The 17,840-nt window shown below is 39.5% G+C and overlaps 1 protein-coding gene across 13 annotated transcripts in view; it reads right to left on the bottom strand.

Annotated features, from left to right (window-relative positions):
- The window catches only part of TASP1 (taspase 1), a 374,267-nt gene that overhangs the window by 262,123 nt on the left and 94,304 nt on the right, over nucleotides 1-17,840 (bottom strand). For 8 of the 13 annotated variants that reach the window (XM_067011980.1, XM_067011978.1, XM_067011979.1 and 5 more), the window contains 2 exons: nucleotides 12,610-12,729; nucleotides 7,316-7,394 (listed from right to left, as the gene is read on the bottom strand). In XM_067011980.1, the coding sequence (XP_066868081.1) occupies nucleotides 7,316-7,394; nucleotides 12,610-12,729 (199 nt within the window). The remainder of the gene's footprint in view (nucleotides 1-7,315; nucleotides 7,395-12,609; nucleotides 12,730-17,840) is intronic. The other 5 variants (XR_010836312.1, XR_010836313.1, XM_067011982.1 and 2 more) reach the window with 1 other exon arrangement.

Below are 17,840 nucleotides of genomic sequence, written 5' to 3'. Positions count from 1 at the left end.
CTAAAGTATATTTAAGAGTCAATGAGCGGAAAGAACTAAGAAAAATAATAGACCTCCAGTACAGAGAGCTCCTTGAAGAGTCACCTTGAAAGTTGCTAAAAAAACAGGGAAGAGAGTGTTGGAAAGGAAGCCAAACCCCTAGGTGACCTGCACCCAGGGTCGAGAGTAGAACAGGGCTCTAATTCATGATAATCAAGAGACTAAGCCACCAAGAGCGCTTGTGACATACAGAGAGTACTAAGGAGAAATAATGGATACTCTTACAAAGGAAGCAGGAGCACAGATTCCTGCCTGCCTCCCCATCCCATCTGGGCCCTCAGACAGCAGTGACCACAGGGCACATGTCAATGTCCCAGCAGTGGTGTCCCACTGGCTCTTGTGTCATGTGACTTGCAAGGAAGGCTGCCTTGTGCCATCCTGACAAAGGAATCTGGGAAGGAGCTTTGCAGCACAGACTCGTTAGACAATCTCTCACAGAGGGGCAGAGGAAGACCTGTGGCTGCCTGTTAGGTGGAAGAATCAAGAAGGGGTGACATACCTCCCAGCCCTTGAGGAGACTCCAATCACTGGCTCAGAAATATCAAAGCAAGAGCCTGGCCTCATTCTTTGCAGTTTTTATCCCATCCACCTTTGAAGCTACTCTTAGCAAGCCATGGCCACACCCTCACTACCATTTGATTTCTGGATCAGCCAAGACCTGGAAAATCAAAGAACCTAGAAAATCAGAAATCACTGGGTCTCCTATTGGGGAGCAGACCTTTCTCCATGCAGAAGCCTATGTCTTCTGATCTCTAGTCAGCTGCCATAAAACCCCTGGACTTAACTGTTTCTCTTTAAGGAAAAAAAACAGACTGCACAGACAAGTAACAGAAGACCAAGGCTAAGGTCAGCCAGAGCATAAACTTCATCTCTTGCTTGTTCCTCCTTCTAATCTTCTGATCCTCAATCTGCTCTTCCCTTCCATAGCCAGAGAAAGACCACAGATGTATCTTACATTACACATCTGATGTGTTACTGAAAAATTATATGTGAATCTGATTTTGTCAAATTCAATCAAATTTTAAAATTCTATTTAAAGAAATTCCATGATGAATAATCTTTTTGAAAAGACAAGAATCCCTCTAGAAGAGAGAAGAATCACATACACATTTCTTTTTCTTTTCATTGAAATATATTTGACATATAACATTGTGTAAATCTAAGGTGTACAACATGTTAACTTGATACATTTCTTTACTGTAATATGATTGCCATTCTGGGGTAATTAACACTTCCACCACATTATATAACTATTCTTTCTTTTTAATGGTTGGAATAACTATGTTCCAGTCTCTTCGGAAGTTTGATGTTTATAATAAAATATTGTCCATGCAAATACATTTTTAAATTTTAATTTGTCTATTAAGCATTTACTAAGTGCAAAGCCCTGTGCCAGGCACTCAGGAAACACAAATATACCCACAAGCCCCCTTTTCTTTTTTTTTTTTTTTTTTAATTAATTAATTTATCTATTTTTGGCTGCATTGGGTCTTCGTTACGGTGCGCAGGCTTCTCATCGCGGTGGCTTCTCTGTTGCGGAGCACAGGCCCTAGGCGCTTGGGCTTCAGTAGTTGTGGCACACGGGCTCAATAGTTGTTGCTCTCGGGCTCTAGAGCACAGGCTCAGTAGTTGTGGTGCATGGGCTTAGGTGCTCCACAGCATGTGGGATATTCCCAGACCAAAGCTCGAACCCGTGTCCCCTGCATTGGCAGGCGGATTCTTAACCACTGCGCCACCAGGGAAGTCCCACAAGCCCCCTTTTCTCAAGACCTTATGTCACCACTTAAAGAAAGCTTGAAACTAATTATTTTCACAAAAAAGCTGAGAATAAGAAAAGCACACTTTTTTTCACATTTTAAATTTTTGGAAATCGGGAGGTGCACTGTAATTGATGGCATCCTCCCATGGCTGTCCTCTCTCTTGCAGCTGTGACACAGCCACCGCTGCCTCTAGAGGTCAGCTGTTCCCATTTGTTGACCCTTTGGTTGAGTTGTGTGCCATGCTGGAACTACGTGTTTTGAGTGTAATTGCCATTATAATGTCTTCAAAAGGATTACAGTATGATACACAATTCAAACCAAAAGTGCTTGTATATATAGGAAGGCATGGAAAGAGCAAAGGGGCATGACATTGTTACCAGGGAAGCAAATATTTCTCATTGGAAGAATACCCCCAATTCTATAGTTTCTTGTAAAGCAACAGCCATGTGTTAAGTGATGAGAAAGCCACGTGTCATAATATAACTGGCAGTCTCTTTTTCCCCCTAGTGTATGTGTCTTGCATTGGTATATTTTATTCTTGGATATTACAGTAAACGTACAGGCAACAAAAGCAAAAATAGACAAGTGGGACTACATCAAACTAAAGAGCTTCAACATAGCAAAGGAAATAGGCAATAAAATGAAATGGACACTTATGAAATGGGAGAAAATATTTATAAACCATACTTCTGAAAAGAGGTTAATATCTAAAATAGATAAGAAACTCCTACAACTCAATAGCAAAAAAACAATATTAGAACATGGGCAAAGGACTTGAATAGACATTTCTCCAAAGAAGACATACAAACAGCCAACAGGTGCATGAAAAAGGTGTTCAACATCATTAGTCATTAGGGAAGTGCAACTTAAAACCACAAGATATCACCACACATCTGTCAAAATGGCTATTATCAAAAAGACAAGAGACAGTCACTATGGAGAACAATATGGAGGTTCCTTAAAAAACTAAAAATAGAACTACCATACAACCCAGCAATCCCACTACTGGCATATACCCTGTGAAAACCATAATTCAAAAAGAGTCATGTACCACAATGTTCATTGCAGCTCTATTTACAATAGCCAGGACATGGAAGCAACCTAAGTGTCCATCGACAGGTGAATGGATAAAGAAGATGTGGCACATACATACAATGGAATATTACTCAGCCATCCATAAAAAGAAACGAAATTGAGTTATTTGTAGTGAGGTGGATGGACCTAGAGTCTGTCATACAGAGTGAAGTAAGTCAGAAAGAGAAAAACAAATACCATATGCTAACACATATATATGGAATTTTTAAAAAAAATGTTTCTGACAAACCTAGGGGCAGGACAGGAATAATGACGCAGACGTAGAGAATGGACTTGAGGACACAGGGAGGGGGAAGAGTAAGCTGGGACGAAGTGAGAGAGTGGCATGGAAATACATACACTACCAAATATAAAACAGATAGCTAGTGGGAAGCAGCCACATAGCACAGGGAGATCAACTCTGTGTTTTGTGACCACCTAGAGGGGTGGGATAGGGAGGGTGGGAGGAAGGCACAAGAGGGAGGAGATATGGGGACATATGTATATGTATAGCTGATTCACTGTGTTATAAAGCAGAAACTAACACACCATTGTAAAGCAATTATACTCCAACAAAGATGTTAAAAAAAAAAAAAGACAAGAGATAAATGTTGGTGAGGATATGGAGATATCTGAACCTGCATACACAGGTGGTAGGAATGTAAAATGGTTCAGTTACTATGGAAAACAGTACGAAGGTTCCTCAAAAACCCCTGGTGGCACGGTGGTTGAGAGTCCGCCTGCCCGATGCAGGGGACGCGGGTTTGTGCACCGGTCTGGGAAGATCCCACATGCCGCGGAGCGGCTGGGCCCGTGAGCCATGGCTGCTGAGCCTGCGCTCTGCAACGGGAGAGGCCACAACAGTGAGAGGTCCGAGTACCAAGGGGAAAAAAAAAAAAAAAAAAGGAACTATCATATGATCCAGCAATTCCACTTCTGGGTATTTATCGAAAAGAATTGAAATCAGGATCTCAAAGAGGTACCTGCACTCCCATGTTCACTGCATCATTATTCACAATAGCCAAGATATGAAAACAACCTAAATGTCCTTGACAGATGAGCAAGGAAAGAAAATGTGGTATATCCATATAACGGAATATTATTCGGCCTTTAAAAGCAAGGAAATCTTACCATATATGACAACAAGGATGAACCAGGAAGACATTATGCTCAGTGAAACAGGCCAGTCACAGAAGGACAGACACTGCACAATTCCACTTATATGAGGTACCTAAAATAGTCAGATTCATAGAAGCAGAGGGTAATGGTGACTGCCAGGAGTTAGTGAAGAGAGAAATGGGGAGGTGCTATTCAAAATTCATAAGGTTTCAGTTGTGTAAGATGAATAAGTTCTAGAGATCCATACATCAGCTCATTAAATCCTCATAAATATGAAGGTAGATACTATTCCTGTGGTACAAATAACTCCTTGCCAGGATGTCTCAGCCAGTGAGTGGAAGAGTCTGAACAAGAACCTCCCTAGCTCGGCAAATTTCAAAGATGCTGGAACATTAGTCAGAGTTTGCAAGGTCAGCTCCTGCCCCACTACGCTCTTCCCCACTCTCCACTCATTCCTCCCCGCCATGATGAGAACAAGATGCTGGAGTTTATCCCGCAGGCTAATGACCACATCGCCTGTCTGGCCTTAAGATGTCCTACCCTGACCATAACTAACTATCTTCCCTCTCTCTTTCAATTATCACCTTCCAAGAACTATACACCTAAAATGTAGGCCAGGTCTCTGGATTTTCTGCAACAGCCTAAGGCACATGTCTTTTTTATTTTGACCAAACAGTTGCAAAATTCTGTGTTCTGCCTTTCTTCTGACTTGGTCACCCAACTCTGCCATATGTTTCCATCGTCAACCTCATAGCAACAGCCCCAGGAGAAACAAGGGCGAAGCAATCACACAAAGTCCCACAGATGGAAGGAACTGGAGACTTGCTCTATTATCCTCAGGTTCTGTAGGCTGATGATGGTTAGTTCTTAAACTTAAGAAGGATATAACATGATGAGCTGGGCATCCAAGCTAAAAAACTACACTAGATATCATAAACTGGAAACCTAAAGTTACCTTTAGTCATATACAACTATCTTCAGTGGACACAAGATGGGCAAAGAAAGAAATATTCAAGGGGAAGGGAGAAAGACCTTAATTTTACAATTTTAACTTTACCCACCCACTGCAATCTACTTCATTGAATCAAATCTATAAAGATTTATGTGCTCTTATTCCACATCACCAAATTTAAACAAGGAAGGTGGACAATCCCAAGGAGATTGAATTTCTTTTCCAAAGTGACACAGTGAGACAGGCACTCAGGATTCCAGCTTAAAGTAGAATTCAGGTCTCCTAACATTTAAATAGCAATAAACCAACTCATGAACCACATACTGACAAAAAATAAAGTCAACACAACATATGATACCAACTGATATTTCTTTAGGAAAATAAAAATGAAACAATGAATTACCTATTTTAGACTTTGGTTTGTTCAAATACCAAAATTTTCCATAGACATGGGCCATACTTCATTATGCACAAGCTAATTCCTAAGTATTATGTGTAAAGATTTTCCTGTGCCAGCAATATTAAATTAAAAATTAACTCATATTACTACATTATGCTCATTTCTTCAAAATGGAGAGACTGAGAAACAATTTTTTGTCTATTATATTAGTATGGTTTAGATTCAACATTAATTTGTGTTTGGACTTCACCTGAGTGGCTCAAAATCAAATTTTTCCTCCAATGCAAATAATGGATCTGAGTCAGGAGGCTGCTGCAACACGCAGGCAGGAGCTTGGGTGTCTGAAGTAACAGGGTCAGGTCAGTAGAAATGGAAAGAAGCTACAGATATGAGAATGGTACCAAGATTTCAAGTCTGACCAAATAGGATAGTGATGGCAAGAAAAAAAAAAAGAATACAGGAGAAGGATGGCCAAGGCGTGGGAATAACGAACAAGGTGTTCAGTTGAGCTGCTGAATCTCATATGCACACGACACCCACAGGGACGTATCCAACAGGAAGGCAGAAAGAACTCAGGTGGACTTCAAGTGAAAAGTCCAGAGTAGAAACAGACGTGGAAGCCAATACGTTAGAAGATAACAGCTGAAATCACGATAACAACAGCAATAATACCAGATCAGCACACAGTGAGATAAAGAAAAGCCAGCGGAGGCCCACACTGGGGTCGTTAGCAATGGGAAGAGTCTGTGATGAAGGACAAGATGGAGCAGGTCAGGGAAGCAGGACAAACCAAGAGCAGTTCAGGATCTACGCTAGAGATGGAAAGAAAAGAGTCACCTGTGCCAGAGACCACAGAGAGGCAAGAGTGAGTGGGAGAGGAGGGCTCTTGGATTGGGTGGGTGGTCAGTGTGGTGGGACAGAAAACAATGTGGCAAGAAACTGAAGAGAGAAAGGATGGAAAGGCAGCCATGTCTACCGGCCTCCTGATAAAGCCTGAAGACGTCTGGGAGAAAGGCCTCGGACTGTAACTTGAGAGACAGCACAGCAAAGGGGATGAACCAATATTATTATGTCAACCATGCATATCAACTACATGAAGAGCTTCAAGTACGTCTGGCAAAAGCATATGAAAACCTGGGTCTAGACAACAACCATTCTGCCCATTAAAATCCACTCCCCACTACTATATATAAAATAGATAACTAATGAGGACCTACTATATAGCACAGGGAACTCCACTCACTACTCTATAATGTCCTATATGGGAAAAGAATCTAAAAAAGAGTGGGTATATGTATACGTATAACTGATTCACCTTGCTGTACACCTGAAACTAACACAACATTATAAATCAACAATACTCCAATAAAAATTTTTTTAAAAAATCCACTCCCCCCAAACATACACACTCTCTCTCTCTCTCTCTCTCTCTCTCTCTCACACACACACACACAAACACACACACACACACACACACACACACACACACACACACTTCTAAATGAAAATGACTCTTCTAATACAAATACAAAAAAAGGACCTACATTTTATCAAAAGTGTAGATGCCATAAACTGCAGTTTGAAATACACCTTTTAAGTTTTATGTCAACATTTTACTCAAGAAATGACCTCTTAGTTTTTGAAATGCCTTGCTACTTTTATATCATTTTGACCTGAATTTGGTACTACCATGAGTCATTAGAGGAAAAAAAATCCATTAAAAATACAATTAAATTTTAGTTAACTCCAAAGTTGTATTGAAAATGTTAGCAAAGCCTTTATACTGTGATACTTACATTGTGAAACAATTCTCAAAATCTCCCAAATATCAAAGATTTTTCAGGCATTTATGTTCTTATCCATGTGACGTCTTAGCACATGCTTTGTGTTTACATAAAAATAATGGTTTTCAATCATTAAATGACCTACAACGTTGAAGTTATGAAAAATGGTCATGAAAGCAGCAAATACCTGAGGTACTCACAGCTGTGGAGTAGGGATTATGAGCTCCAGTATTTTCAGCCCAGCAGCCACATCCATAAAGAGCAGCCTGGGGGGAAAAAATAGATAAATACAATATTTTAAGATTATTATACGTAATTACTAGCTTTCAACAGAAGACAGAAATCATACCCATCTAATAAAGCCTCATCTAATAATGATGTATAGCAAATGAGCGATAACCAGAGGTTGTATACGACCTACCCAAACAATAGTTCTAACATTAACAAAACTATATTTTCAGCTATGTACTAATCTAAAATTTTTCAGAAAATAGCAAAAGAAAGTTTCTTAGTCTCATCAACAGTAAATTTTTCCTTCCCTGAAAAATCTTCCCTCTATTGTAGTTTGTCAGGTGTTGCTCTTCTGGCCCCTTGAAATCACTGTGGTTGCCTTAAAATAACACTTGTCAAACTAGGTGTATATCAGATTTCTCGGGGAGCATGATGATAGGAACCTTGGTTCCCAGATATCCTGATGGTCTGGAGGTTGACCCAGGAATCGGCATCATTAACCCAGGCCTAGGAGCCCGGAATGCGGGTGGTCCTCCTGCCACGCTGTAGCAAACGCTGCTTTAGGTTTTAGTGCCTTTTCCCTGCCTCCTTCGGGATGGCACAACAGGAACTGCAAACAGGTATGCACCGAAGGGCCCAGTATCTGCTCACCACTGTACTAGACTCTGCCAGATAGAAAGAAAGGAGACAAAAAGGCCTGTTCAAGCTAATCGTTTTGTGAGGTGGTGGAATAAATTTATATGTCTGAAACCACCAGGAACACAATAAGCTGCTGTGGTTTTATAAAAAGTGTGTGACAATCATTCCTATTTTGTTTCCAACAGTGCCACCCAGAACGTCTGGATTCACCTCTTCAATATTCACAATGATTTTCTCTGCCTTTGGAAGGGGAATCACAATTGATAACTGTTCCATTCCTTAGAAGCAAAATTAGAAAAACCCTTAGATAGCTATTACAGAGAAAAAAAGGAGGCATGGTCAAGAATGTACATTATCACCTGTTTGATAAGAATGAAATACTGAAAACAACGTAAATTCAATCAGTATAGAAATGGCTAACTAAACACTGGCATAGCAATATGTGGAATTTGTTTCAAACATTAGAAAAAAGGATTATGTTTCTTTAAAAAAAATTTTAAGAATTATTACAGAAGAAACTCTGAAACCTATTGAGTTTAAAAAAAAAAAGCAGCAAACTACAAGACATTCAGTATTCTCTGTGATTGATGAAGGAAAAAGATACTCCCATAAAATAGTACTGTTATATTCTAGAAACTCACTTGTGAGGACTGGAAGAAGAAGCTTAGACTGAGAATGGTGACCAGACAGACTTCAGCTTTCTATGATATTTTAATCTTTTTTACAAGGACTTCAGAACTAATTTGCTTTAATATTCTACCCAGAACAGGGATTCCCGTGAAATATCCCAGGCACTTCTGATACTGAGAACCTCACCACCTCATGTGGAAACATTTACCCCTTCTGGACACTTTCCATTGGTGGAAAGTTCTTCCTTAACTTCCACCCACCAATCCTAGGTCTACTCTCTGGAAATACTTTAACCTTCCACTAAAGTTCTCCAAATTTTTGACAACATCTATTCTAATGCCCTGATTTCTCTTTTCTCTCTCAAAGAATTTGTGAACTGCTCCCCAAGACATTGAGATGCACACACCCACCCCACTTCCCTAATGACCCTCCTTGAGAAATGATCCAGAGTCCAGGATAATTGGAGATGAAGTCTGACCATGTTCGTGTGATCCACAGTTGCCATCCCCCACTGTCAATGACTATACCCCTCTTAAAAGTAGAACGAAGAACTGAACACAACACCCCTGATATGGCAGACATATTGAAAACACCATGCTTCTAAAACACACAAGACAGCTGGGTGAGTGTGGCAACTAAAAGCTCTATGGAATTAATTCAACATATGGATTTCAGAATAAAATGGCAGACTTGTGGGATAAGCCATTCCACTGGTACTACCTAGGCTGGGTGTTGGGTCAGCTGAAGCCTCAGAGAACATGTGACCTCGGTGGAAGGGCCCATCCTTCCTTCACTGGAAACCCTGGATCGTAGCCCATTGCCCTTTCCATTTCCCACAATTATCTTGACCAGGAGTCTGCACCTAAAAAATAGGAAATATGGCCAAGAGGACACCCCTGAGAAGCCCAGTGGAGGCCATGAAAAGGAAGTTTATTCTTACTCTTGTTCCTCCTCTCTACGCAAATTTCCATTATGCTATCTCTCCTCAATTTCATGACCTAAAGTTGTCTTCCTTCTTAACCTTCTGAAATTGGTTGGGCTGAGACAGTGATGGCTAAGATAAAAGAAAGAATCAGAGACTGTCCCTCTCTTATCCACTCCTTTGGATAAAACATAACAACCTTAAGCAGATCTTTAAAAACAACTTGCTTTAAGAGCGATAGGAAAAGGCTTCCTTCTTTTTAGTGTAAAATTTTATCAAAGCTATTATCATGCAGTAAAAGTAGGTCATACAAGTGATGATATTATTATAATTTAATCTTCGCTGGGTCTTCGTTTCCTCTTTTATAAAATGAGGGTAATAAAAACACCCACCTCACAGTCTTGTAGGATCATGGGAATTTAACACACTTGCTGCACAGAGCCAGTGATTAATAAACAGCAGCTGCAGCTGTTATTAGGAGGCACTATGATAAGCAATTGAAATGCATTATGTCATTTAACCTTCTAGAACTTTGTAAGGTAGCTATTTATCCCCATTTTATAGTTGTGGAAAGTAGAACTTAACGGCGTTGAGTAACTTGTCCATGGGGAGGGGACTGGTAAGTGGGCGGGTGGGGTCAGAATAAAGTTTTACCTAAATCCCAAATCCACACTCTTAGCCCCTAAACTCAACTGCCTGTTTGTGTGTGGGTAGGGTGAGGGTTAGGGGAGAGTAGAACATAATGATAATAATTCCTCTCTCGCGCCCTGTTTGTAAGTTCTAACAATTATGATAAGCTGAGGAAGCAAACAAGTTCTAATTCAAATTGCCACTTCAGCAGCTGGGTAATACGGGTAATATGCTAAAATTTTTAGAGTTACTTGTGCATTTAAAATGTATATAAGAATAGCTAGTTTCAGCACATTTTTAAAAAATAATTAATCTTTGCTTTTTTAAATAGTTTGCTTGAGTATTTTGTTTCATTCTGTCCTGATCGTCAAGAAGAATGGCTCTTTACCTCCCATCTGATGCTTGCATATTTCTAGGCTTATTGCTTCTCCTCTGTCTGAGCAATATAACATGATTAAGCAACTGTGTTTTCCCGTAAGCACCTTTCTTTACCCCTCCACACCCTTTCCTGATTTATCAGCTCTCACAAACTATGCATTCATAAACTAGACAAGTGGAGTAAATCAATATGCAAGGTTTTTTATGTTTTGTTTTGTTTTTGCGGTAGCGGGCCTCTCACTGTTGTGGCCTCTCCCGTTGCGGAGCACAGGCTCCGGACGCGCAGGCTCAGCGGCCACGGCTCACGGGCCCAGACGCTCCGCGGCATGTGGGATCTTCCCAGACCGGGGCACGAACCCGTGTCCCCTGCATCAGCAGACGGATTCTCAACCACTGCGCCACCAGGGAAGCCCATATTTTTAAATTGAGGTACAACTGACATGCATTATATTAGCTTCAGGTGTACAAAATAATCATTCAATATTTGTATATATTGCAAAATGATCACCACAATTCGTCTAATTAACATCCGTCATCATACACAGTTACAGAATTGTTTTTCTTGTAGTAAGAACTTTTAAGACCTACTCTCCTAGCTTCAAATGTGTACGTGTTAAGTTTTACATATTTCTTTTTCCAGGGCAACCCCACGTGCAGGGTTCGGTGTAATAACCTGCTAACATAGTCCAGCACTATCCTTGATTCTGTTGTTGCTATTTTACTAACGAAAACAAACAAAAACCAGTAAGAAAGTCATGGGAATTGCAATGCAATGAAGGTGGCTCTGCTGGCTTTTCTCTCTCTTTCTCCACCGAGGAATCCAGATCTGATATGCCAAGCTTGATTTTCTTATTCCAAACTTGACAAATACACAGGGCTTTATAATGTGGAAAAATACCATGACCAGACAAAGGCTTTTTTATACTGAGTTCAAAGCATTTTCACATGTTGAGTAATCATTCCTCATAAATCCCCTTGTATGGTAGGCAAAGAGTAGCACAAAATTAATTATTCTTCCCTTCCCCTTCCCACCATAGGACAGTGAGTGGCTTGTCCACAATAAAGGGCAAATCAGGGAACATCACTTGGGGCTTTGCAAAGATGTCCTCCACGAAGCAGATCACTCTGCTCCAAGCACTAGCTAACCATCATGTCCAAAGCAACTGTGACACCGACTCTTCTTCAAACATGAGAGACAAGGCACACAGAACGTGCCAAGCGGTGCTACAGATGCAACACGAGATCCAAGCACTGAGCTTAAGCACACCCTGTCCAACAACTTTAACAGATTCTGTGAGGGTGTCCAATTCATTTGTTCACTCAACAAATATTTATTAAGGCTGTAAGTAATGTGCCAAATTGGTTTATTCTCAGAAAGGTTATTAGATCAAATGGATTATTAAATTTCATTCTCAGTTGGGTACTAAAGGCTGGATGGAGATGGGGAGTCAGGGGTGAAGAAGATGTACAAGTGAACAGGGAATAAGCCAGTTGCACATAAATTAGACCCTTCTATCTCGATTTCTCAAGTGGTATCATGTGTTGGTGACTTGGACTACTAGTCAGTCTATAAAATAGCTGAAATGCTTAATCAGAGGAGGGATTAGAGGGTCAAAATGTTATTGTTCCTTGAATGGAGGAAATACAAAATGTAACTCTAAAACTGTTTTTCCACCTGGAAAGCAAGCAGCCATATAGTCAGGTACTGGATCCTAAAGAGAATGACATTTACAAAGAAAGAAAATGGAAATGGATGCACATTTATTAAATGTCTGATAAATGCCCGGGCCAGTAGCTAGCCTGCTGAAAGTAGCCAAACATAGGATTACCAATTGTAAAGACCAGGAAGAACCCTATTACTGTGAGATAGGTTTTAATTTTAGAAAGAATCCTGAACAGGTATTTGATGATTTATACTACATAAGTGTTAAGAACAATCATTTGTTTTTTCTAAAGAAAAAAAAATATCTCTACTTGTGCAAAAACCTGTGGGCTAGAAAATTCCATGTTTCAACTTGGAAAGCTAGTTTAAAAACCCCAGAATCACTTACCTGCCCCACTCTCCCTGGATGTTTCAAGGCCAAGCCTCCACTGGAGACGGCGGCAGCCACGTTCCCTTCATGGTCCACGACCACAGCGCCCACTGTGTCCAAAGTGCCCGAGTCATTCTCCTGCAGAGCAAAAGTGGCCACAGCATTCGCTAAGCACGGTGTGTGACAATGATGTGACCACACAGCACTTGTCAGGACAATCATGACATAACAAAATCTGAGCTAATCCTTAACCGGAACATTCAGCAATCTCCTGAAATTATTTATTATCAAGTTGCCACTTAATCCGGTTCAAGTCAAAACGTATTTTCCACTGTAAGATCCTGAACCAAGGGTGTCTGGTTGCTCTTCTCTAATGATAAGCCTAAGGGGCCTTTCTAAGGGAGGAAGAAAAAAAACAATTTAATATAAATTACAGTATATCGCCGTGTCTCCTTAATCTCAAGAATTAAGTTCATGATTGAGAATTTATAGAGGAAAAGATCTATGATGTAAGTGAACTAACAGATGTCCTTATTAGTATTTTTTAAATGTTATATACAAATTTCTAAAAGTAATATATTCAGCACAATAAATGAAGAGAGTGACTTTTCTAGTCTTAGTATGATACAATTTTTCTTTTATAATTCCTTCCTTGTGAGAAACTTAATGGCAAGCTCCCTTCTCTGCTATATTAATAACATGGTTGCCAATCATATGTCAGAAAACTGCACATTCTTGGGAGGCATCTTTGTGTTTCTTGTGTCTTGTTCCAGGTGCCACATGCTTAAGGCATTTCACATGTAGTGACCACAAGCAGCTGTCTCCTACCTCAAAGATTTCTGGTTCACCTGTGCAAGGCAGACAAACTTTACACTGCTGGATAAAAATCAGAAGTAAAGGAAGTGGGAACAAAGTTTCATGAAAAATTATCTTTTTTATGTATTAAAAAGGAGGGCTACTACAGGTCTTTAGGTTCATAGCAGTCATGGTGGTATTCTTACACTAGGGCACTGGTGCCCCAGAACCTGAGACCCCTACCCTCACCCTAGCACTCAAGTCTGTATGAAAGAGTCAGGCAGAGGCCCATGTTCAACGAGACCAGCTCTCCCTCCTGTGTGGTTTATGCTCATACTACTTACTGAGCAAGACATATTTGTGCTGAGGGGGTACCTGCCTGAGTGATTTTTGAAATACCACACTAAGGCTAGCCCCAGAAAAGTCAATGGGCTCCCAAGGCCACCTCAGAAGTTGAGCAACATTGAAGGGAGTTTTGAAATAGGAAGCAGAATGAAAACAAAAGATTTTTCCTTAAAGCAAACTAGAAAATGCAGAGGCAGAGTATGCCACAGTGAATATTATATTAAGTCTATTAGGAGAAGGTATAACTAGATATTGGCATTTCTTTGGTTCTTGCTCTAAATTCTAACTCCCCTTAAATATACTGTTCCACTATGACAGTACTTACTTTGATACAACAGGTGTAACTGACTGAAATGAGTGCTGTGTCCCTACTCTCCCTTTTAACAGCAGCTGGGGAAGACCAGCCAGTGGATCAACATGGCCGTATCCCAGAATATCACAGTTCTTCTGGTGGTAGGTTGTCTGACTTTTAAGGATAATTTCCTAACCTGACTGTAAACCTCTGAGGAAAGGTCTGATCCACTGTTTCAGTCTGCACACAGCAGACATTCAGGACATCCTTATTCTTTAAGACAACCCTCAGAATGGGATAAAGTATTTGCAAACGAAGCAACCAACAAGGGATAATCTCCAAAATATACAAATAGCTCATGCAGCTCAATATCAAAAAAACAAATAACCTAATCAAAAGATCTAAATAGACATTTCTCCAAAGAACACATACAGATGGCCAAAAAGCACATGAGAAGATGCTCAACATCACTAATTACTAGAGAAATACAAATCAAAACTACAATGAGGTATCACCTCACATTGGTCAGAATGGCCATCATCAAAAAATCTTCAAATAATACATGCTGGAGAGGGGGTGGAGAAAAGAGAACCCTCCTACACTGTTGGTGGGAATGTAAATTGGTACAGTCACTATGGAGAACAGTATGGAGGTTCCTTATAAACCTAAAAGTAGAGCTACCGTATGACCCAGCAATCCCACTCCTAGGCATATAGCTGGAGAAAACCAGAATCTGAAAGGATGCATGCACCCTGATATTCACTGCAGCACTATTTACGATAGTCAGTCTATCGACAGAGGAATGGATAAAGAAGATGTGGTACATATATACAATGGAATATTACTCAGCCATAAAAAGGAATGAAATAGTGCCATTTGCAGAGACATGGATAGACCTAGAGACTCATACAGAGTGAAGTCAGAAAGAGTAAAACAAATATCGTATATTATCGCTTATATGTGGCATCTAGAAAAATGGTACAGATGAACTTATCAGCAAAGCAGAAATAGTCACAGATGTAGACAACAAACTTACAGTTACCAAGGGAGGAAGAAGGGGTGGGACAAACTGGGAGATTGGGATTGACACGTATACACCACTATGTATAAAATAGATAACTAATGAGAACCTACTGTTTGGCACAGGGAACTCTACTCATTGATCTGTGGTGACCTAAAAGGGAAGGAAATCTAAGAAAGAGTGTATATATGTATACATATAACTGATTCACTTTACTGTGCAGCAGAAACTAACACAGCATTGTAAAGCAACTATACTCCAATAAAAATTTAAAAAATAAAAATAAAATAAATTTGGAGTAAATAAAGCACATCTGTATCCCTGGTGTAACAAAACCAAGCCCAATAAGTGACGATATATGCCCTGCCATTCTAACGTCAGTCTTCCATCTCCTTTTCTCAAGATTCAATTTCATACAAGGCCAGAGAATGACACTATCTTAGGGAAGATTAACAATTATCAGGTTTACCCATTTGGTACAGACTAAGTGGAGTCTGTCTCCTTTGGTAGATAAGATGGAATTATCAAAGTAAAGAAATGCATTGGACACATTTTATTCCAGAAAAGAGAGATAATCCTAAAGACAAATGTATTTTTAAGATGAACATTTGTTTCATTTTTCTAAGAAATAATTCCTAAATCTTTATATCCTTGCAACCTCAGATAGAGATTGTTTTTTGTTCAGATGCCAAGTCTTATGTCATCTACAGGAGGGCTTCTCAAACTTTAATGTGCATACAAATCAACTGGAGGGTCTGTTTAAATGCAGATTCTGATGGAGTAATCTAGAATCAGTCAAGACTGTACATCTAAAAACCTCCGAGTAATGCTGATGCTGATGCTACTGCTCCGTGGACCCTACTTTGAGAAACAAGGTCTGATAGCATCCCACGAGGTCATTATCAGCCAGATGTCTGCTCTACTCATTCTAAGGCAAATAACTTTATAGGCACAAATCTGCTGAAGGAGAAACTTAAACCACCTAAGACCAACATTATGTCAGCATAAAAGATTTAAGCTCTATCTTGTTCAACTACCAACTGGCAGCATATCACCAAAACCATAACACCATGAACATACTACAAAGTATTTTAAAGTATGATCTTATTAATCTTACTGGTTCTTTTAGAAATAGACAACTCTCATGCAAATAAAGGGGCACTGTAAAATAACTTTCCTCAAAAACAGCAACAACAAAGTCAGGAAAGGGTATTCTTTATTAGTTCCTTTTTTGTTAACTGTGACTGCTGATCCTACTCAAACATCCTATAAAGTAGAATTTTACTGAGGGGACACATAACATATACACAATGATATACGTTATCTGTAAAACAATTCTCTTAGCATTTCGATCAGGATATTGTGAACTATAACTCTTATCCCTAACCAAACTACTATAGAAAGACACAAAAGGATTATACACAGATGGATTTACTGTAACTTGTTTTTCAAAAATGAAAAATCAAGAGAAAAATAGAGAATCCTGTTCCAAATTAAGCTAAATATTCCTAATGGCTTGCAACACCTGCAAAAATCAGAATTACTTCATAAATATTCAAGAATTAGTTCATAGATTTCACATACTGAAAAGCAACTTGAAGGATGATGAAATAACATTTAAGCATTTTTATGAAGTGCAGATAAATTGAGTGAAAGACAAACACTGGTATTTTGGCTATAATAATTTCACAGAGCTCGTTTGTACAAGAATGAAATCTAAGAAAGGCTAAAAAACACACAATGACTGTTATTATATAGAGCTGCTATTATACTTACACTCCATAAATACTTAGAAGTACATGCACCACATAGGTACACATGGACCTATTGTCCCTGACTGAAACATGCTAGTTGCATTAATTTTTTAGATAAAATTGTGACCAAAAAGCAGTGGCATAAACTATAGTTCCCATCAGAATAAACACATGTACATAAAGTTGGCATAGAGATTGCATGTGTTATGGAAAAGACTGAAATAAAACTTTCTTGAAGTAACCAAGGATCTAGTAATCTCTGTTGGGCTTAATGTCAAAAGTTTTCATTTTTCTTGCTCCAAGTTGGAGATGGCTACTACACAGTTATTGTAAGAATTAAATTAAGTAACACATGTAAACTAATAAATCCATCAGAACAAAATGTAGGTACTTTCCACATGAAAATTAAGCCTCTAACCTGCACTCTGAACTCTGAAACCTGCCAAGAGACACCATCTATCAGTTACTTATCTCATTAACTTGGTCTTTCTTCTGTACAGAACTACTCAAATATCAAATAGCTAAAATATAAGAATAATATCTCAAGTGTAAAAGTGCATCCTGAAACTGATGTATGGTGGGATCATCCTATTAATAATACTTTGTTTTTTTTAAAGGTACCAAACCTTCCCAGTACACCTTTGTTAGGCTGAAAGCAACATTATGATTGGCCTGAGCTTCCACTTGAGAAATGCAGCTGACTTAACACCCTCTGTGACAGCACAGTAACTTCAGCATAAAGCTTTACCACCTTCGAGCATCCTAAAGATGGAACACTACCTCTGGCTACAAGAGACTTAGATCTGGCTCCAGGTCAATCTCCTAAAACCAGACCCCTACCGTGGGGCCACTGTGGGCTCAGAGTATATCAGCTGTGTGTGTAAAAGAAGTACAATTTAGCTAGAATTATCTACTTTCATGTGTCTGGCTTGGCTGAAACCAAGGAAAATTTGGATATAAGAATATCCAGTGACCCTTCAGAAAATCACCCTTCTGATGTCCAATACTACAAATGATGTTTCTGTAAGCTACAGTCATGTCT

Source organism: Kogia breviceps, chromosome 14 (genome assembly GCF_026419965.1).
Source record: "Kogia breviceps isolate mKogBre1 chromosome 14, mKogBre1 haplotype 1, whole genome shotgun sequence".
Lineage (NCBI taxonomy): Eukaryota > Metazoa > Chordata > Mammalia > Artiodactyla > Physeteridae > Kogia > Kogia breviceps.
The sequence above is the reverse complement of the archived record's forward strand: the minus strand, read 5'-3'. Positions and strand labels throughout refer to the sequence as shown.